At 52.8% G+C, this 21,231-nt stretch overlaps 1 protein-coding gene across 1 annotated transcript; it reads right to left on the reverse strand.

The window, feature by feature from the left end:
• Positions 1-985: 985 nt before the first annotated feature.
• Positions 986-20,376, reverse strand: BCL6 (BCL6 transcription repressor). The gene is made up of 10 exons (XM_063338635.1): positions 20,285-20,376; positions 11,161-11,199; positions 9,938-10,105; positions 8,642-8,863; positions 7,521-8,504; positions 6,731-6,912; positions 5,460-5,627; positions 3,879-4,009; positions 3,322-3,459; positions 986-2,316 (listed from the first exon to the last, which is right to left on the reverse strand). Exons 3-10 carry the CDS (start codon positions 10,096-10,098, stop codon positions 2,173-2,175), a joined length of 2,130 nt encoding a protein of 709 aa, XP_063194705.1. The 5' UTR covers positions 10,099-10,105; positions 11,161-11,199; positions 20,285-20,376; the 3' UTR covers positions 986-2,172.
• Between the last annotated feature and the right edge of the window lie 855 nt (positions 20,377-21,231).

Raw genomic sequence — 21,231 nt, forward strand, 5'->3', positions numbered from 1 at the left:
CCCCACTGTGAATCACACACACACACACCCCAAGCTCTGCACCAAAATTATCCATGAATAAACTAAACTAAAAATGAAACAAGCCCTGTGTGGCTCAGACCCCACCCCAGGCCATGCTGAGCAGTGGCTTTGCTCCACACCAGCGCTGGTTGCAGCCGGTCCTGCCTGTGTAATTCAGAGAAGCTTTTTGGACGACACTCTTTGCTGGTGAGGGCTCACCAGTTGCAGAAAACCAAAGAGCTGCCGAGTTGCTTGCAGAGCACAGAGCACAAAGCACTTCCATGCATCCCGGGCACCCCTGCTTCCCAAGGGGCTGGTCACCCTGCGGCTTCACCCCAAGCTCTGCCACAGCCACCCAAACGGACCAAAACACCTCCTCTCCCTCCTGGGGGAGAGCAGGGGAACTCCCTCAAGCTGGGCTTTCTCAGCTCTGGCCCGCAGCCGTCGTGCAATGGCTGGAAGCCCAGAGATGCTATCGGCCAGTGGGTTTCTGGAGGGGGTTACAGACCCTGTTCCATCCAACCATTGCACAAGGGCAGACGGACCAGCAGCCCCCACCCCCACCAGGCACTGGAGGAGGAGTGGGCAGCCTTCTTCCCTGAGCAATTCTGGCAATTGCATCGGTTTCCAGGAAATATGAGTGACTGCCCTGGCCATCTGGAACCAGCCCTGGGCTGGTCAGCAAAAGGTCTCTCCCAGGCTCTGCCCTATTTCTGCTGGCTACTCCCTGCCAATGCGGAATGTAGCAAGGAGGTGGCACAGGGGGACAGTCCCCACGAGGATGCAGAGCAGCCAGCCTGAGTCTTCCTCAGGGACCATCCTCACTCCACCCTGGAAAAGGCTGCTTCAGCCAGCCCTGCCTTCCATCCATGAAGCCCAGAGCTTGTGCCAGGGCTCGGGATGCTCAGCCCCTTCCCAGGGCACCGACTGGCTTTCAAGGGCCGTAAGGAGAAGGACAAGCAAGAAGAGACCCCTCACTCCATCATACTTCACTTTTCTTCATTTTATTCTTTTATTTGTACAGCTATATTTTACAGAACGCATTAATGCAGTTTAGACACAGCCCAAACCCTGTCTCCCGAGATTGTTTATAACACAAGCATGTAAAATATGACCAAAAAAAAACCCCAAAAACAAACAAACAAAAAAAACATTCCCGATAGAGAGTTCCACCAAAACTCCTTTTGCAACATCAGGCTGTACCTTGAAGAAACTGAGCTCAATATAGTCCATACATTGAAAACTTCCATTGAAAAGAAAGGCACCGTGCGAAACCACATTTTACATATATACAGACTGAGAACTAGAACAAAAAAATTACACTTTATTATTATTTTAAATTCCTTCTGCAGCTTTGTTGGTTTAATACACACTTTTTTGTAAATTGTAAACCTTCACTTGCAAAAAAATACAAATACACTGATGCATTTAGACAAAATATTTTCTTACTTGTACAGATGCAATACTTTAAAATATCTTGTTAAGTGCTCTATCATAATAAAGATTCTCAGAGTGGCTTCTGCCTGCAGAGTCCAACTGAGCCTTTAATGCATTTTATATATTTTTAATATAGCTTTTTTTAAAGGTCTATATATATTTATTTTATATATATATTTATATATTTATATCTATATATATTTACAACTCTGCCATAGATTCCTTCACCTTTGGTTAAAAAAGTTAAAGCCCTCTCTTTAATAGCATACTTTCTCTTTAAAAGAACACACATTTTGCATACAAAAGAAAAAATCTGTTCCCATAAATCAACATTACATTCCTCATCTTCAAACGGCAAAGGCTGTGAAGGTTAGACTCCAGAGTTTATCAACACTCCACTGCACAGACATTTAAAATGACTATTTTTTTTTTTTACGTTTTATATACAGTAAGATCTGAATAATTTTATTTGTCTTTTTGTTTCACATAACTGGGAAAAATAAAACCCGTGTATTTGTAATTATTTTTTTTTTAATTTCTAATGTTTTTCCACCTATCTGCACTATGGGTTTAGAGGCACTCCATCATGTGATGAAATATTAATATTTTTTTTTTCTTTCTCCTTTTTTTTTTTTCTCCTTTTTCTTTTAAAGTGTTGGCAAGTATCCTTTGGACAACTTCTCTCCCACCCACCCCCTTCCCCAAGACGACCTCCTCCTGGGAAATCCTCTGCCTTCAGCAGGCCTTGGGGAGCTCCGGAGGCACCTCGCTCGCCGAGATGCGGTACTGCACCTTGGTGTTGGTGATGGCCCCGTGCTTCTGCCGGAGGTGAAGCCGCAGCTGGCTTTTGTGGCGGAAATGCAGGTTGCACTTCTCACACTGTGGGGCGAGAGGCGAAGGCGGAAGGTGTGAAACACGAGGGTGGTGAGGGGACACGTCCTGCCCTTCAGGGCAGGGGTCCCACATCCCGTGACCCCAGGATGCTGCACCCATTACACCGGTGGGTGATGGATAGTGAGGATGCAGGGGGAGCAGCAGTGGGGAAGCTGAAGCAGCACCCTGAGCTGCCTTTCTTTGAGTCCCTAAACCTTGCCCCGTGTCCTGTCATTCTGTCTCCACAACGTGGGCACCTCTCCCGGGGTCAGGAACCCCATCCCAGGCTTTCAGCAGCAAATTTCGGTTTATGGGATGCACAAAGGCCAAGGTCCCTTAGAAGCGGACCTCGGCTCTGATGGATGTAGCACCAAGCTCCTTATCTAGATGCTCAAACCAGCTACAGGGCTATTTCGGGAGCTGCTTTTGACCCCTGTTAAGCGGGATGGCTCCAGAGGGATGTTCGGGTGATAATCCCTGCTGCAATTCCCTCTCCAGCAGATGGGGAGAGCCAGAAAAGTCTTGTCAAAGAGCTGGGAGCCCCCAGGACTGCAGCAAGGCCGAGCAGGTTGCTCGCTCGGCATGGGTGCCACCGGCACAGGAGACCCCAGGCCAGGCTGCCGGCCCCTTTCCTCCATCCCCGCGCACCGCAGGCGGCTGTAATTTAAGCCACAGCTATTTGGAGAAGTGTGACCTTCTTCCAGATGGGGTGGAAGAAAAGAAGAGCAGCTAAGATGTACCCAGCCCAGGCAGCACGTCAGCGTTTCCAACGCAGCCACTCACGACAAAATACTATATCGGCATCAGATAATGCAGGTGAGGGGGACGGGGCACAAGGAACAGAGACGTGACCTTGGCACAGGGACTTGTGAGGCTAGCAAAGGGCATCGGGGTGCTGCAACCAGCCCACGCAAACAGCTCAGTGTCTTCTCAGCTCCCCCGAGTTTGGCAGCATCCTTCCCCAGCCCCTGCTGAGAGCCCTCCCCCCAAAAATGAAGCAAGGTCACTCACATGGTAGGGTTTCTCTCCCGTGTGGATTCGAAGGTGACTTTTGAGGGTCTGCAGGTGCCGGAAGCGTGTGCCGCAGATCTCGCAGGGGTACGGCTTCTCCCCGGTGTGAATGAGCACGTGAGCACGGAGGTGGGCCACCTAGAGAGAGCAGCTCTGGGTGAGGACGGCCCCAGGGATGAGGGCATCCCACTGGGAGAGAGGGCATCCCACCAGGAGTGAAGGCATCCCACCAGGGGTGAAGTTCTGCCCAGCCATCTTTTTTTGGTCTATGGGGTTCTAGCTGGGCCACACGTGTCTGAGGATTGGTATCTCCAATCCTTAACAGCAAATGGAGGAGAGGAGCTAAAACCAGCAACCAGGCTTCCTACTAAACCAAACTGGCCCAACATGAACCTTGAGGCCCCTATTTATCCCACAACATCACGGGAAGAGCTGCCCAAGGCAGCGAGCGTGGCCCATCAGCCTCCTCCCTGCCATGAAGCGTTACCAGTCTTGGGCAGGAGGTCCGGCCATGTCCCACCTCCCCAGGCAGTGCAGGTCCCAGAGGCCACACTCACCTGGACAAATCTGGCCCCGCAGGTCTCGCACTTGTAGGGTTTCTCTCCGGAGTGGATGCGCGTGTGGGTTTTCAGGTTGGCCGGCCGGTTGAACTGCGCTCCGCAGATGTTGCAGCGGTACGGCTTTTCTCCTGCAGAGCCCAAAAGAAAGGGCGAGGGATTAAGTACCGGCGTGCTCAGCCCCCACGATCCACAGTGCTCCCCAAAGTTAAGTCCCTTTTCGGTGCCAGACCCCGTGGCATGAAGCACTAGCCCTGACTCCTGTCCCTTTTGGAGATGGCTGCAGACAACCAGCATCAGTCAGGACAGCTCGGGAAGTCCCCAAAGCTCAGGAGGTACCCAGGCACCATGGGTACCTTTTCTTTTTCAGGTTAGGAGCTACAGCCTTCAGGGCAAGAGAGAAAGTCGGGCAGCTCTGCCAGGGAGGATTAACAGCATCGCTCCTCCTGGCCCCGTGACAGCGGCTGGCGCCTGCGTCTCCCTGCAGCCGTGATAAGGCATGCAGGGCCACCTGGCTACCTTCGGGCTCCTCGTGGTCCCCAGCACATCCTGCCCTGGCCGTTCGTCACCTCTTTAGAGGAGTGAGAAGAGCTGATAGAGCGGAAGGCCAAGGCACGCTCAGACCCGGCTCCCAAGTAATTTTTCAGCTACAATCACTGCTGCCGGCCTTTGCTAACTTTCTCATGGTGATGGGGGGAGCTGCAAAAAGGTTTTAACTAGTTTCTCTAGGATGCTCAAGGATGGGCTCAAAGGGGAGCGGGAAACAGCCATCATCTACCCCTTCCTGCCTTTTTCTTTTGTTTCCAGGCTTCGACCCCGCGGGCCCTCAAGTCCTGTTCTGGCACTTGTGTTGTCCCATTCACCGGCACAGCCCTCCTGGAGCTCAGCTGGGGTTACCGGACTTTCTGCCTAATACAGCGCAGCGGCAGCAAGACGTCACACAGACTTCCCTTCCCAGCCACTGAACAGGTTGTTGACATGTTAAGCATTAATAAAAGCACGAAAAAAAATAATAATAAATCCCCAGGTTTGTCAGCAAATGACTAAACCCTTAATATCCCCTTCCTTTCTCAGCTTTCATTGTGCTGATTCACAGCGTCCATCTGTTCACAGATTTTTCCCATCAGCAGAGTTTCTGCCAGGCTAGATACGATCTGGATTTCTAGGATGTAGGGGGAAAAAAAAAAAAAAATCCCAGACTTCTCCCTAAATGTTCTTTTGATTGTATTTATTTGTTTATTTTTGTTAAGTCCACCATAAAGTACCCCGAAGGCCACACATCTGCTCCCAGCCATGCATTGTGCGAGCTGCCTTTGGAAATGGCAGTGCCCAGTGACTTACAGTAAAGGAGCTCAAGCTCCATCCCTGCTGCGAATCCAGGCAGCATCTCCCCTGTTCCCAGGTTTGATGCTCTGCCCAAGGGCTCCCTCACAGCATCGAGAAAAGCACCTTGCTCTTCCCATCAGGGACAGCAGGTGATACAGAGCTGGGAACACCACGACTGGGACAAATTCAGCCATAAACAGATGCCCAGCAACCCACAGCCTCCCCAGTAAGTTGTCCCCATGGCTGACACCGTACCTGTGTGGACGGTTTTGTGGCTGGCGAGGTTCCCCTTGTAGCGGAAGGAGGCCTGGCAACGGTCACACTTGTAGGGCTTGTCACTGTGGACTTGCAGAGAGTGTCTCTTGAGAGAGGCCTCCTCGGAGAACCGGCAGTCGCACTCGTTGCAGAAGAAGGCTCCGTTCTCTGGGAGGGCAGAGAGGAGAGCAATGAGATGGGCAAGGCATGGGCCAGCTCCTCGATGGGCCACAAGATGGGGTTGGAGTGGTGGAGAGGGGAAGCCAGAGCAAGTGATAGAAGGAGGAGACAAGCCCAGACATTTGTGGTCAACGGTGCCTGCACTGTGCCATTACCTCCTGACCTCCTTGTGCACACAGCAACAACATGTATGGCTCAGGAGAGCAAAGTCATCATGAGCCATCTCTCCTTCAGGGCAACACAAGCTGCTTCCAAGAAGCCAGCATCTTGCCTGGACATCTTTCAGAGAGGTCCACAAAGGCATGCAAATTATCACGCATCCTCCGAAGGATGGATGCTCAGCTCTGGAGCAACTCCAGCACCTTTGGAGGTCTTAAACCTTTACATGTACAAATGTCTTCCTTGAGCATGGGAAAACCGTCTTTATCTGAAGCACAAGGCGGGTCACCCCAGCAGGAGGGTGCCTAACTCTTAAATGCTGTACGTAGCTTTGAGCACCGCCACAGCGGGGTTCCCGCTGTGGCTCTCTGCCCTCACCACAGGTGACAATTCTGCATTCCCCCTCCCTGAGCTACAGGCAGATGGGTGCACAGATACTTATCTCCGGGCTTGTGGAGTTTTGCAACAAGATTGCAAGCCTCATTATCTGCATTTCTCCAGATGTGCGCACTGGTCTCCCTGATAATGAGGATATCATGACGGATGCATGAGACACACCATCTTGCCCAATCCCCATTAGGGTCATTACATCTGCCAAGCTTGTTCTCCTATGGTTCTGGTGGGGTGGGGTCCACTTTGTTTCCTGTCCTTAGTTGCCAAGTTTGCAGCAGGTGACTAAGTCCCCACACAAGGTATCTGGATGGTGCTGGGGAAGGGAAGGAAGGAAGCAATTCCCATGTGCGTGTGTCCCTCACATGCGCGCGCACAGCTGGTCAGCCAGTTAAGAGGGGACTGTAAAGCACCTTGGGATCCACCAGCATCAGGGACGGGTCCTGCCCATTTGGACACAGGGCGCCATCTGGACGGGTCCCCAGACTGCACAGCCCCCCTGCCTGCCGGTGGAAAAAAGGGACCAGGGATATAAGACTCACCGCAGCTGGAGTCAGAGTATTCAGACTGGGTTTCCCCCATCTCCTCTCCAAAGTTTGAGCCAGGGGTATGAAGGCACATCTCAGCGTGTTGTGGGGACTGGCAGCCACAGGAGCTGCACTTCGACGAATGCATGTACAGCGGGGACTGCCCTTCGCTGCTCCGAGGGGATCCATCCCGGGACCTGTGGAAGGACAGCAATGCACACAGCCGTGAGAAGGCTTGTGCTGTGCTTGAGCTACTGGGCCCTTGTTTGCACCTTTTCAGACACGAGGGACAACCATGTTTTATGGGGACACTTTTATGGTGAGATGCACAGCATAGCCCTGCTCAACAATAGGCCCCTGAGCTTCAATCCTTCAGACGCCCATCACCAAACCACCTCAAAGCTCTCTAGGAACATCCGGGTCCAGAGGATAGCGTACTGTCCCTTGGTAGTTTAGCCATTCCAACGCTTACCAGCCAATCAACAGCTCGAGGCACAGGGAGTGGGGTGAAAACCAGGTTGGGCAAATCTAGGCTCCAGAAACCGGCCAGAGCTGCCAAAGTGAGCCAGAGATTCCTGACCCAATGTTCCCAATTCCACCACCAGGCCAGGCTGGCACCACTACGGTGGGGACAGCTGGCACCCAGCCGATGTCACTGGCAGTGCTCCACTAAACGCAAAGGTTTCCACCGGCTCATGGCCAGACTCCCCAGTCCAATGCTACAGCTATTTCACACACTTCCAAACCATCACCAACACCACAGGGTGTCCTCTCTCTCCTGGGGGGTGGGGGGAAATCTTCTCACCTGTTAACAATATTGTTGAGTCTGCTCGCTTGTGGGATAGTAGAGTCTTCTCCACTCACGCTCATCTTGGTGGGGGATTGCACGTTGAGATGCTCCGGCTCCATGGACTGCTGGCAAGTGGACATGGGCATGTAGGTGCGAGGAGAGAGGGTTCCCATCTCGTTCTGGTCAGCACTGTCTTGCTTAGTGCTCTGATTGAGAGAGTTGAGGACAATGAACTTGTACTTCTTCCAGTTGCAGGCTTTGGGGTCTGTGGGGCTCTTGGTGAAGAGGGAGGTGGAGCTCTGACTGATACGGGCGTTCTTGCTGCTGCTGGACTCGGTTGGTGAGTTGGGCTGACAGTCCGACTTCTGGGGACTCTGGGGGCTGATGAGTCCCTTGCGGTCCAGGGAGGTGTTGGTGGGCTCAAAGTGCTGGCTGATCTCGTCCTCTGAAGAGGTCCGCTCCTCCTCTTTGGCCACTTTGTCGCAAGAGAAATAGGGATTGTTCCGGATCGAAGGGACGACAGGTTTGGGGCCAGAGGCTACGCTGTAGTGCATGTCGCTCCTGGCTTCTTCAGCAGCACCTTCTTTTGGAGCATAGATGGTAGCGTGGCACATGTTGGCCGAGATGTCGGTGATGGTTCTCATGTACTCGGTGGGGATTGTCCTGGAGCTGTCACATGGCAGGATCCTCTCCTTAGGGAAGGCACCTGCCCTCGAGAGTTCGGAGAGAGGCATCCTCATCTCCCGCAACTCATCATCCACAAGGAAGCTATTTAGAGGGAGAGGGCTGTATCCATGGTAGGAAATGGGGGATCCAGACAAACTATTGATCAAGCCAGGTGCGAAGGCCCTTCCATTGCAGAGGGACCCATTCTGGAGAGGCATGCCATTCTCAGAGACATCTCTGCTCCGATAAGCCATCACCTCTGGGTGGCTCAGCATCCGTCCAGCCAAAAACTCTTCCCTTGGGGTCTTCACAGCAGATACCATCTCTGCTTCACTGGAACCAGGCAAAAAGGAGGGAGATGCAGTCATTTTCAGCCCGTAAGAATATGTTTGCAGATACTTCGGCAGTTTTCCCCCCTCCCACCCAAACACACCATCCCAGGCTCTCCAAAGTTCACTCACGGTGCTCACCTAGACTTGACAAACCTTCGGCAGGTATCAACCACGTGCTCCATCTGCAGGTACAGTGCTGTGGCCATCACGGCCATGATATTGTTCTCTCTCAAGTTCAGGCGGGATGTATACATGAAGTCCAAGAGGATGCAAAACCCCTCAGGGTTAATTTCGGGGTCCAGGTTGATGACATTCAAGTTGCACTTCAGCTGGTCAGTGAAGATGCTGTAGAAGAGGCCGCTGCAGAAAGGAGACAGCAGAGAAGACAAGTGTTATGACAATTCAGAGAAAGAAAGGAGAATTTGTCTGAAATCCCTTAGCACAGAGGGGTTCGTGAACGGGAAGGGAGGAGGAGGCAATTACAGAATTTCCTGAGCTTCCCCCTTATTATCAAGCCTGGTTTCTCAGCTTAGTAAGCGTCTTCTGCACTGCACTTTTCCCAACTGGAACAGCCTGCTTTTAGATCTCACCTGCTCAACAACTCCCCACTGCCTCTATTTAGAAATTCCCCCCTTTTTTTTTTTTTTTTTTTTCGGTTGTTGTTCTTACCACCACCCCCTTCCCACTGTGACTCATTTCTTTCAGAAGCCTCTTGGGGCATCCACACTCACTCTTTAAGCAGAAAAAAAAAAAAAAAAAGGAGGAAATGTCGGCAAAATATTTTTCAGATGTCTTAATAGTCAAACTTTGGCTTTTTCACATCTTTATACCTTGTCAGCAGGAGACCCTGGAAAGCATCTGCCGTAATTCAACTGGGCAATGGTGGGATGTTAATTAACGTTCACTAGGAAGCAATTCCAGCAATTCTAGGAGCTGGAAAGGGATTTCAGACCCCACCAGGCTTGGGAAAAAAACCAACAAAGGTGGGTGCAGCCAGCAGCCTATGAGCCAGGGAGGAATAGCTCTAAAAATAGCAGCAGCAGGGGACACTGCGGTCACAGAGGACTCGCTCACCCCAGCGAGCATCCAGCCCTCCCTCCTCTCTCCTGTCCTGTCCCTGCAGAGGATTCGTGCTTTGACTTCAAGGCTGTGCCTCACATCTGCTGTGCTCCTGTTTGTCTCCATTGGCTGCGTGTGGGCAGATGTGGGCACGCAACGAAGAGAGAGGTGTGGGCAGCGCGCCTGAGGCGAAACGTCCCAGCTGTAATCCTATTACAGGTACAAATTTCTTGGCAGCCCCTTTCAGTTCTGCTTCTCTGCCTCCGTTTCCCTCTCTGTAAATCCCACGAGTCTCCACAGGGCTGCAGCAGTGTTGCTGGTGGCCAAAGGCAGAGGGAGCAGGGAAGGGAGGCAGGGAGGGGACCCTGCTCTCACCTGCAGGCCATCAGGACTGTTTTGTGGGCTCTGAACTGCTCCCGGTTCACAATGATGACGACATCGGTCAGGATATCCCGGCTTCTAAGGCGGTTGAGATTGAGGAGGACATCGCTTGCGTGGCGGGTGAACTGGATGCAGCTGTCTGCTGGTGAGGCCATCTTGAGTCTGCTCAAAACAGAAGCGGGAGGAGGATGGGAATGGAGAAGCGGACACGCCAGTACCCTAAACCCAGTGAAGAGACAGCTGCTACTCTGGGATGTGCTCAGATGGCCAGCTGCTGCTGGTAGGGACAGCACCAGCTCGTCAGTCCCCAAACAGCCCTGCACCACGCCAAGTGCCTGCCAGGCTGCCCAGTGAGGTCTCTCGGCCAGCAGCGAGACCTGGCATGTTTCAGTCCCACCCAGCAAGCTGGCAGGCGAAGGCGACCAGACCCTCCTGAGGATTAGCTAACCAGCTCCTCTTTCTCCCTGCCTCACCCATGGCGGCTCCACCCCAGCCCACTCCTCCCACCACCACTCGGGTTCATCTCCATGAAGCTCCCAACACAGCTTCCCAGTCTCCAGATCTTCCTCAGAAGCCATCCCCCTCATCTGTCTGCTGGCTGGCTGCAAATCCAGCCACGGGAATCAAAACAAGCCTTGAAGGTCCCAACTTAAGCTGAAGGATTTCAACACCTGGAAAATCCAGACCACAGTGGAGCACCAACCCTCACCCACCAGCAAACTACTTTCCTGCTCCCAAGTGGTGGCCACTCTGGAGAAGACCTCTCCACAGCTTCCCAATGAATTTGTGGTGGCAGTGAGGAACAGAACTCATCTAACCTGCTGGGCTGCTACCCATACCACAACCCAGTCTCTCCCAGCGTGCAAGGCTTGGGTTAGTCGAGGAACACGAAGCCTTCCCCCAGCACAACCTCTGTTGACCCATCTCAGAGCTGTCCTCCGAACCAGCACCCAGGAGAGCCCACATTTCCCTGTGCCTGAAGTTTGGGCTGGAACTTGCATCTTCAGCATCAAATTCCTCCATGATCAACCCTCTCCCACAGCCCGAACTCTCCTTCTCCTTCCCCAGCCGCATATGAACGTACAGTATTTTCTACAGAGCAGCTGCTCTCCTGAAAACAAATTCCAGCTGGGTCTAATGAAACATTTCATTCAACATGGTAAAGGGGAGGGGAGGGGGGAGGTTAGGAGGGGAAGCACAAAATTTAATTTACATACCCAATGCCTCAATTCACAGTCCAAAAGTTTCTTTCAAACCTACAAATAAAGCACAAGAAAACAAACGCCATATTAGCTGGTAATTATGAATTGGCCGTGGCAGGACACAAGCCTGCTGTTTCGCTTGAGTATCAGTTGGATAAAAGCTAGAGATAACAAACCTTCTACTCTCCAGTAAGGTTAAGATTTGTTTCTTCCGGTACAGTACGTTCTTATCACAACCACAGGCTTTGAGAATCCAATCATAGCTTCTTCCACACCCTCTAGCCCAAACCATGGGTGTATGCCAAGGAGATTTTCATTTCCATGACTCAGGAACTTAAAGGCAGGTGGGGAAGGGAAGTCAAGCGAGAATTTTCTCACCACTTCTTTCGGAGATAACTCTTCCCTTGCCAACATCAAATTCCTGGCCAGTGCCACATCCAAGACCAACGCTGTACTCCCAGCACCATGTTAACAGGTATGACTTACACACAAACACCTGCCGCCACTCTGCTCAGAAACCTGGAAGGAGCCTGAATCCAGTCCTCAAAACAGCTACTCCCCTTCTCAGAATACCCACGTGCCCCAGCCACCAGTGAAAACGCCCTGGGACGGGACTGATGAACAGACCTGGGAGGATACGGGCGTCAAGTACTGAAGTGACTTGGCCAGGATCACAGAGGAAGTCAGTGGCGGAGACGGATGAGGACCCAGAACAAATGCCTTCCTCTGGCTGCTGGAAAAGCCTTCCCCTAAACCGCAAGCTTTATCTCCAGCCGCTGGCCTCATGGGCAACGCGGCTGGGGCAGCATGGCAAGGAAACCCAGGAGTTAACTGCCTTCCAGAACTCACTCTATCACTCCCAAATTTACTTAAGACCAAGAAAGACAATTAACCTGGCACTAACGCAGGAGGAAGGTTCTCAGGCAGCCGCCCCAGCAAGGAGAATTGCAATAAATAAGTGAACCAACAAACCCCAGGACCTCCACCGCACTATTTTGAGGACTGACCCCCAAAACCCAGATGGACACAGTAAGGCTGCCAGCACTTGCAGAGAGCCCATCCAGCCCTGTGAGGACAAGCGTCCCCTTCCCTCTCCCATGCGGGAGCTGCACAGATCTGGATCCCAGGCTCCCCTCACATCTCTGGAGACAGCGAGGTGGGATGAAGAGGTGAGCTTCAAGGCAAGGTATCACACGCAAAACCCAGAGGGGTGTCTTACAGCCCCGAGCCAGCCATCTAATGCAAATCTGCAGAGCCGCTCTGAGCCTGGCTAGCTTAGAACTTTACACGCACACACACACAAAAAGTGACTCATTTCCCAAATACTGCAGACTCTGACCTTTCTGTACACGCTCGCTGCCAGCCGCTCGCTACCGACAATCGCAAGCCAAGGGACTCACGGCGCTCTGCAAGGAGCCCAGCATGCATCTGTGTGTCCACACGAGCGGACGTAGGCATTTGGTGCAGCCGGCTGACATCCCAGCCTCTGCCGCGCCAGCAGACGCGCTCCCAGGGACTCATCCTGGTGTCACAGACACGGGGAAGTGACCCATCCATAAACCAACAAAGTTACAAACTGCGAGATGAACTCTGTGCCTGTGAGCGTCACGTGAGAAGCTGCTGCTGTCACCAAATTCCCTTACCCACAGCACTGCCCGGCCACGGAGACACCCAGGTCCTCTCCCAGAGCTGGATCCCGGCACAGCCCCCTCCCCACCCTCCCAAATTATCCCTCCCCGACACAGGGCTGCTGCAACCGCCCTGGGAGCCGCAGGTGCATCCCAAGCGGCTCCCGTCTGCAGGATGTGGGCACGCAAAAGGGAAAGGGACCTTCCTTTCCCTCGCTCTGCGGAGCCAAGTTAACCCTGCCCCTCCCGGCCTCTGCACAGCACCAGCTCTGCACCCCAGCGTGGGAGGATGCTCCTGCCAGAGACCAGCAGAGAGGGGGACAGTGACGAGGAGCACAGAAAACCACCACAGCCAAGCATGACCTTCTCCATCCTGCCCCCCTCAAAGCCCATGAGGCTCCCGCGGCTCAGCTGGGGCCAGAGCATCACCCCAAGCCCCCCCGCTCCAGTTTTCCTGCCCAGTACCTTGCAGGTGTGGGCTCCAGCAGCGCTCGGGGCTGCACGCCGGGGCTCGCTGTGCCCGGAGAGGAAGGTCTGGGCCAGGCACAGGGCCCATGTCGGGGGTGGCCGCATGGGACTGCCACTGCTGCTGCCTTCCAGGAAGGCAATGGGTCTGCCCCAGCGGTTCAGGGAACGGCCCTTCCCTGCCGGCACCTCCCCGAGAAAACCCATTCTTGGAAGGGAGCCCAGGGCTGGCTCTGCCTTCCCTGTGCCCGGCTCAGTGATCATGGGGAGGGAGCACCTGCATGTGTGGGGGAACCCCTCTCAGCTCCACCCCATGCAAGGGGGAGACCCTCACAGCTCCCCTAACCCATGGCAGGGGGGAGAACAAGGGACTTTACCCTTCCCCCCCCATCCATCTTTCTGCCACGCACAGGGAAACCCCTCCATCCATCCACTCTCCCATTTATAGGCAAGCCCTTTTCCTCCATCCTCCTCCCACCCTGTGCACAGGGGAGGCTCCTTCCTCCCCTACCCCTCTTTGCATGGGGGATACCCCCTCGTCTTTGCCCCTCTCCCACCCCCAAATGCATAGTCTAGGGGAGGACACTGATCACACACACACCCCCCCACCCCTCACACACACCCCCCCATCTCCTACCCCTCCAGAGCCTGCAGCGCCGACTCCCTCTCATCACTCCGGAGGGGTGGCTGGGTGAACTCTCCCTTCCCCACAGCCTCTTCCCACACAGTGCTCCGAAACTGCCCGCCCAGGGGAAGCTCCATCCTGCCCCCCCACCTCTTCTTCCCCTGTCCCAGCAGCCTGCAGGGTCCCAGCCCCCTGGGAGCACATCCCCCCCCCAGCCTGCCAGAGCACACCGCCAGCTGCCCCCCCCACCACACCAAGGGATGCCTAGTTTCTCCAGAACAGGGACTAGAGGGACAATCAAGGAAGGGGGGTGGTGTGCCCCCCCCTCCCCCCTTCCTCCCTCTGGGAACAGTCACGGGTGCTACAAGCCATAGTGAAGAGGATGCTCTTGGCTGGGGGTGTGCAAGAGCCCAGCTCAGCTTTCCCGGTGTCATGCAATCAGGGGGCACTAAGCGTCCTTTAGCTGTCACAGCACAGTTTTATTAATTTAGTAGCTTCTGGTTGGCGTCTAAGCCAAAACGTGGCTGGGTTAATAATAACCCAAGAAGAGACTGAGAGAAGTCCTAGCGCACAGTGTCAGCACAGATCAAAAGCAGCATCACTGTGCAAGCCCTGTCGTTTTTTCCATCGTACCCTTCCGTGAGCGGATTGCACTCGCTCTATCGAGCAGTCTCTGCTAACTTTCAATCTGATCCAATTTCCTGCCAGCAAACAAATGTTTCTAGGAAATGCAATACATTATCTCGACGGGTTTATTATCAGCATTTGGAACCAGGAAAACTGCATATTTTCTCAAGCGCTGCAGGGAACTTTATAGTTTGTACTTCAAAAGAGGGTTTAAAAGGATTGCCCTTGAAAGCTGGCCTGGATCAAGTCTCCACATTGTTTTGGTCTTTGCAGAAGAAAACGCAGAGGAGGGGGGAAGCATGCTAGAACTGCCTCCAATGTTTTCCACTAAAGAGGATTCCCCTGCCTTCCACGGAGCCAAGCTCTGACTGCGAGGCAGAGGCAGCACATGCCCTTGGGAAGTGAGGAGTCAAGCCTTCTTCAGCATTTCCAACGACCCCAAGCAATTTGGCACATTAATTTTTCAAGGGAAGGCAGGAACCGCATCCCGGCTGAAGTCAAGGGAGCTACTCCAGAGAGCAAGGGATCCACACGGTGCCCTGCCAACACCGAGCCCTGCACCCAGGTGCCGACCCGACAGCAGGGTGCAGCCAGAACCAGCTGAGTCCAGTCCTTGGCACAGCTGGGCTCAGAGGAGGTGTCCCATCATCCCCACCCTGCACCAGGGTGGTAAATCTCCAGCCGGCACCGACCCTTCTCTCCCTGTCTCTCTCCTCCTGGGGCTGAGGGTGGCACAGCTCATCTCGGCAGCAAGGAACTGCATCCTGCCTGGATGGGATGAGACACGCATGCGACTTGGGGTCCCTTGGCCAGGTGAGAGGCACCCCCTCACCACTATGTTTATTTAGTCAAACAGATTTAAGGAGATCCATTTCAGACGGTGCCTGGTCCTACAGGACATATTCTTTAGGACCCACTGTCCTACGGTGTGCTTGTCCCAAGCTCTCCCCTCCCTAAGCAGGGATCCCGCATTCCTTGTGAGTACCTGGCATACAGCCCAAAGGCAGCACGCTGACCAGGAGAAAAAGGGGGAGGAAAACAATATAGCTCCAAAATTTCTCCCCTCTCCCACTGCCCTTTGCTCTCCCTGTGTTTTAGAGGTGAAGCTCCACCGAGATTGATGGGGTTTTAAAGCAGTCCTGAAGACGAAAGAGACGCTTGCTCTCATTTAGGGGTGTGTGTCTTTTGGCTGCCAGCGTCCTGCAGCAATGGGAACACGCAAGACCCAGCATGGATTTTAAAAAAAAAAAAAAAAAATTGCGGGGAGGACTACGTTTGCAGTCTAAATTTGCAGTCTGAAGGAGTTTACTGGTCAGATGCTGACTTTTGGATACTCATCTAACCAAACTGCAAACTGTGAACTCCTGAGGTTTGCCAATGCCTGCTGTAAACATGGAAACCAAGTGTCACTTTTTGCCAAACAGAAGAATGGTTTAAAAATAGATTAAGAAAAGAATACAGGCACTCGGCATACAGGACTCCTGTTTATAGACTCCCATGCTACTATAAAATGGAACCAGAGGTTACGAGCGCACAGGCAACTTTTCACCAAATTTAGATTTTACAAACTTCTCAGAAACCTGAAAACAACATTTCAGGCTCCAAGTGAACCAGTAAAAGCTCTTCGTCTGGAGTTTGGAGTGCAAACATTACAGCACATGGACTAAAACAGGCATGAAACAGTTCTTCAACCTCAGCAACATAAATACGTGAAGGTACATAAGCTGCACACTGAGAAATGCACCTACTGCTCAGAGGTTCATTTTACTCACCTACAGATTTTGTAGCAATATTGTCTTTTTAATGGAGTATTCAAATAAAATAAGAGGACACCCAGCCCTGCTCCTACAAGACAGGATTGCCTCACTAAGTTTTACAATCTGTATTTGTAATGGGTTTTTTTAGGACAACATTACTGTTCACTAAAAAAAAAAAAAAAAATCAAACACAAAAAAACCCAAAAAACCAAACAACAACAAAAACCTAAAAACAACCACCCCACACCATTTCTCCAAATTAGTATTAGGCTGCTGCCGTCAGGGGCTGAAATCTTCCATCCCTCCAAAAAAAAAAAAAAAAACCAAAACCCCACCAAACAAAAAAAGAAAAACACCATCCCCAAAAAAGAAAAAAAAAAAAGGTGGGGGTGGGGGGAAGCGCATAGCTTTACAATACATCCTAAATTAGGCAGAAATTCAAGGGCAGATTAACACCACAACTCAAAAAGATTTTCACATGTGATTTCATGACCAGACCCGAAGAGAACTCCATATGGAAATGTCAGTGACTTTAATAAGCGCTCGGTTGTTTCCAATTAGGCTCCTTAAGTAAGTTCAGTGGCATCCAGAGTTTCCTCTGCCACCTTCCTCCGAGCTGGCAAGGATATTTATTTTTTTTTTTTTCCTTTTTTTTTTTTAACGAGCGGTTAATAAACATGTTCCCACTCTCCCGAGGCTCCCGGCTCCGGCAGCGCCAGCGCTGGCCGGGAGGAGCCCTGGAGAAGACCTGACACTAGATGGCACCAGTTAGCTTTGCTGCAGGAGCAATTTTTCCCCTTGGAAAATAAAACACCCCAACCAAACCTGGAAAACATATAATTTTGTCGATGTAATTCTGTTTCTCTTAAAACGCGTCTGAGCAACATTATTTTTACGAGCTTTTCCAGCCTTGTTTTGAAAAACTTAATGTTTCTGCTAGGTTTATTTTTGTCTCATCAGACAGCAGGCTGAAGTCCTCCCAGTGCTGCAAACAGAGATGTCTAAAAAGTATCATGAAGACTTTTGACTGATTTTTTTTTCCTCTTTTTTTTTTTTTTTTGGGGTGGGATTTGTAAGAATCACTTCTCATTCCGACTTCTTCCTTCGCAATAATAACTAACCAGTTAACCTCCACTTCCTCTCCCAATATTGACTCAGACAGTCAGAACTGAGGGGGATTGGAAATTGGAATTGAAATGCATCCCAAGAGATCTTTGATCTGTTTTGCCAGTCAAAATTGAATGCTCAGAGATGAAGTCTTTTCTTACTGGAACAATGTAATAATCCATTCTTCTGGAAAATTGCTAGACACCCTTTGAATATTTTAATGGCTTGATGATTTGTTTCAGAGGGCAAAAATTGCCATATATAATGTAAGTTTTTAAACCTGCAATCCTATCGTTAGGAGAAAATAACCAAACCTCAGGTTCTGCCTCTCCATGTATTTATAAAGAGAGGCTTCCCCTAAAATATTTTTAAAGCCATTTTTGAACTGTAATCTCCCCCCCCCCCCAAGGACTGCAGGAAGAAGCCTATATTTGCTCTTAAAGCACTTATCCTTTAAACCTTTCAAACAATACGGCAAATAATAATTTTTTAAAGCATTTTAAAACCTCAGGAGAGGAATCAATAAGCATCCCCAGATCGAACGAGGGCCTGATCCCATACCCAGCCCTGCTGACACTTCCACTGGCACAGGTACGAATTTGGCCCCAAACGGAGCTGTTGGACCAACGCAGCGCTTCTCGCTGAGCCTCATCCCTCTGGTCCCAGCCTCCCTTCGCACCAATCCTGCACCTACTGAAGTCAGTGGAAAAAACTAACCCGGGCCGGGTTTGTTTTTGTTGGTTTTGACTCATGATTTTAAGCCCAGATTTGCCTCTTCCCTGGAAATGCAACAGGGGGGTCAAAGGCAGCTTTTTAGGCACATCTGAGAGGCCGCCGCAGATTTTTCTAAACAAACGCCTTGCTTTCTGTTTCCCTCCTTCCCAAGAGGCGATTTCATAACATTTCATACTGTGACTTTGCAAACTAAAGGGGGGGGTGGGGGGGAGGATGGCGAGGCGGAGGGCCCGGGGGGGGGGGGGGGGGGGGGGCGGCCGGGAGAGGTCGCTGCCGCCCGACCACGAAAGTTTTCATAACAAAGTTGGGCTTTTTCGGTTTTGTTTTGCCTTTTTTTTTTTTGAGGGGGGGTGTGTGCGTAAAAAAAAAAAAAAATATATATATATATACACATACACACAAAAACACACACCTAGCCAAAAAAAAAAAAGCCTTCTCCCCCCCTTCGCTTTTGGGTGGGTTTTTTTGGGGGGGAGCCGAAGGGAGGCGGGGGGGGCGCAGCGGCGCGGGCCGGGCGCGCTGCGCGGGAGTTGCGCGGCTCTCCGCGGCCGGCCGCTCCGCTCGCTCCAGGAATAGCGTGTGGCCGGGGGCCAGCCCCGCGGCCGCCGGCGGCAGATTTACGAGCGCCTGTCGCCGCGCCAAGTCCGCCGCGGTAGTAAACAGAGGGGAAGGGCTGCGATGGGGGCACCGGGTGTGGGGGCTCCCCCCGCAACAGCGCCCGGGACCCCCATCCCTTGCACAGCTGCATCCCGCTTCCCCCGCCGGCCGCCCTCCTCCCGGCGGAGGACCCCCCCCACCTCCTCCCCGCCGGTGGTGCTGTTGTCGTTATTATTATTATTATTATTATTTTCAGGGTGATATCAGAGTTGCTCCACACGCTTTTTCCCCCCTTCCCGAGCTTTGCATCGCGTTTTATTTTCCAGCCCGGCAAAAGCCCGTCGCGGCCGCCCCGGCACACAACGTCGAGGCGAACGCCGGTCCCGTCCCCGTCCCCGCCGCCTCGGGCCGCCGCCGCTCCGCGGTGCTCCGGGGCCGGTAACCGGCGACGGTCGAACCTCCCCGCGGGCTCCCCCCCCTCTTTCCCGGTCAGAGAAATGCCGCAAGTCTTCTCCATCACCGCCCGCTCTTAGCCCGGGGCTTGACAGATCACGGCGCAGCCCCGCCACAGGTTGCAAAACGCACCAGCCGTTTCGCAGTTGCACGAAGGGGGTGGGGGGCGGGGGGACACGGACGACCGGAATAACAATAACGATGATGTATTAATATAATAACAAAAAGAGAAAGAGAGAGAGGGGAAGGAAAGCAAGGAAAGCGGTGCGCAAAGGCCGGAGCGGCGGTGCCCGCTGCCGCCGAGCTCCCGCTCCGCGGCGGCTTTGCGCGGCGGCGAAACGCCGACAGCGACACTAACGCGCACAGGCGGCAGGGGACAAAATAAATTAAAAAATAAAAATAAAATTAAAAAAAGAAGAAGAAGAAGAAAGGGGGGGTTGTAAAAAGAAAAAAAAGGGGGAAAAGAAAAACAACACAAGCCGACCGAGGGATCCAGCCATTGGGAACCGACCCCGAGTCACGCAAAACGCCACAAGCCCGGCGGCCGCGCTCGCCGCTGTCCTGCGCCCGCGGGGCGGCTGCAGGTGCAGAGCGGAGCCGCCGCCGCCGTCCTCCCTGTCCCCACCCGGCTGTCACGCGTGCGGGAAAGCCAATAATCCCAGATAACCGATAATCCCCGGGAGAGGACGGCGAGGGGAGAGATACCCCCTCCCCCCCCTCCTTCACCCGTCTCCCCGTCTACAGCGTTAAGGCATGCAGGCACCCCTATTTTTCTCGGCTGACAGCGGGCAAGGAAAGAGGGGTGTGTGTGGGGAGGCATGTTGTTAAATAAATAAAGCAGAAAAAGATATTTTAAATTTAGGAGGTAATAAAAATAATACATTAAAGGGCTGGCGGGGCACCTGCCGCGGGGAAAAGAAGAGAGGGAGGGGGTAAAAAAACAAAAAAAATTAAAAAATGAAATGGGTAGAAATATATAGAGGCGGCTCCGCGCCAGGCGTCGGAGCGGGGCAGGGAGGGAAAGAGGAGGGAAAAAAAAAAAAAAAAAAAAAAAGGAGAGAAAAAAAAAAAAAAGAGAGCGAGAGAGAGAGAGAGAGAGAGAATTAAAGGGTAAAATCGGCCGCGGCAATAGAAGCAGCAATCACCTGGTCTCCGGGCTTTCCTAGAAACTCCTTGCATCACCACTTCTAAGAACCCCAGTTCTAAGAATCAACAGAGCCCAATTCTCGGAATTTGAGCTGCGGACTCTACCATCGCGCCGAGCACGGGGAGGGACGCGGACCTCCCCCCGCCGCTCCGTCGCCGCCGCCGTCGCCCTCCCGGGTCCCTCGCCCCCCCCCCCCCCGCGACGCCCCCGGGGGGGGCGTCGCGGGGGGGGGGGGGCGAGGGACCCGGGAGGGCGACGGCGGCGGCGGGGGTCCCACCGAGTGGCCCCCCCCCCCCGCTTTCTTCAACCCCCCCCCGCCCCCAGTGGTCGCTCCCGGGCGGCGGGTCACGTGGCGGCGGGTGCTGTTGTGACGTGGGGGCGCGGCGGGGTGGCGGCGCGCGGCCGCGGAGGAGCGCGCGCTGCGCGGAAGGAACGGCGGCGGCGGCGGCGGGAGGATTGAACGAGGGGGGTCCGTCCCCCCCCCCCCCCCCAAAAAAACCCCCCACCCCTCACATTTCCCACTTTTCCCCGTCCCTCTGCGAAAGAGGGAGAAGAAGAGGAGAACTAAAGCGGGGGGAGGGGGGGGGGGGCAAAGAAAAAAAAGAACCCCCCCCCCCAAAAAAAATTTGCGCCTTTAAATTTTAATTTTTTTTAGAAAAAGTTATTTATTTTTCTCTTTGATTTTTGGGAGGGGTGTCACTTTGCGCGTTTAAAAAGCAACCCTCCCCCCTAAAAAAAAAAAAAAAAAAAAAAAAAAAAGAGAGAGCCAAGCCAGCGAGCAAAGCCGGGATCCTGCTGCATTGCACTGGATTTTTACTTTTATTATTATTATTTTTCCCTCAATCAGCTTTTTTTTCTTTTCTTTTTTTTTTTTTTTTTAACAATTTTTGCAAACAGCCACACTCGGCTCACGGCCTCCGACGGGATTTACTTTGGGGGAAAGAA

Source organism: Chroicocephalus ridibundus, chromosome 6 (genome assembly GCF_963924245.1).
Source record: "Chroicocephalus ridibundus chromosome 6, bChrRid1.1, whole genome shotgun sequence".
NCBI lineage: Eukaryota > Metazoa > Chordata > Aves > Charadriiformes > Laridae > Chroicocephalus > Chroicocephalus ridibundus.

Coding starts and splice junctions, on each gene's coding strand:
- BCL6 (XM_063338635.1), bottom strand. CDS start 10,098: ATGGCCTCACCAGCAGACAGCTGCATCCAGTTCACCCGCCACGCAAGC. Junction 8,505..8,641: donor CGAAGGTTTGTCAAGTCTAG/GTGAGCACCGTG, acceptor GCCTGGTTCCAG/TGAAGCAGAGATGGTATCTG. Junction 4,010..5,459: donor CCACAAAACCGTCCACACAG/GTACGGTGTCAG, acceptor TGGGCTCTGCAG/GAGAAAAGCCGTACCGCTGC.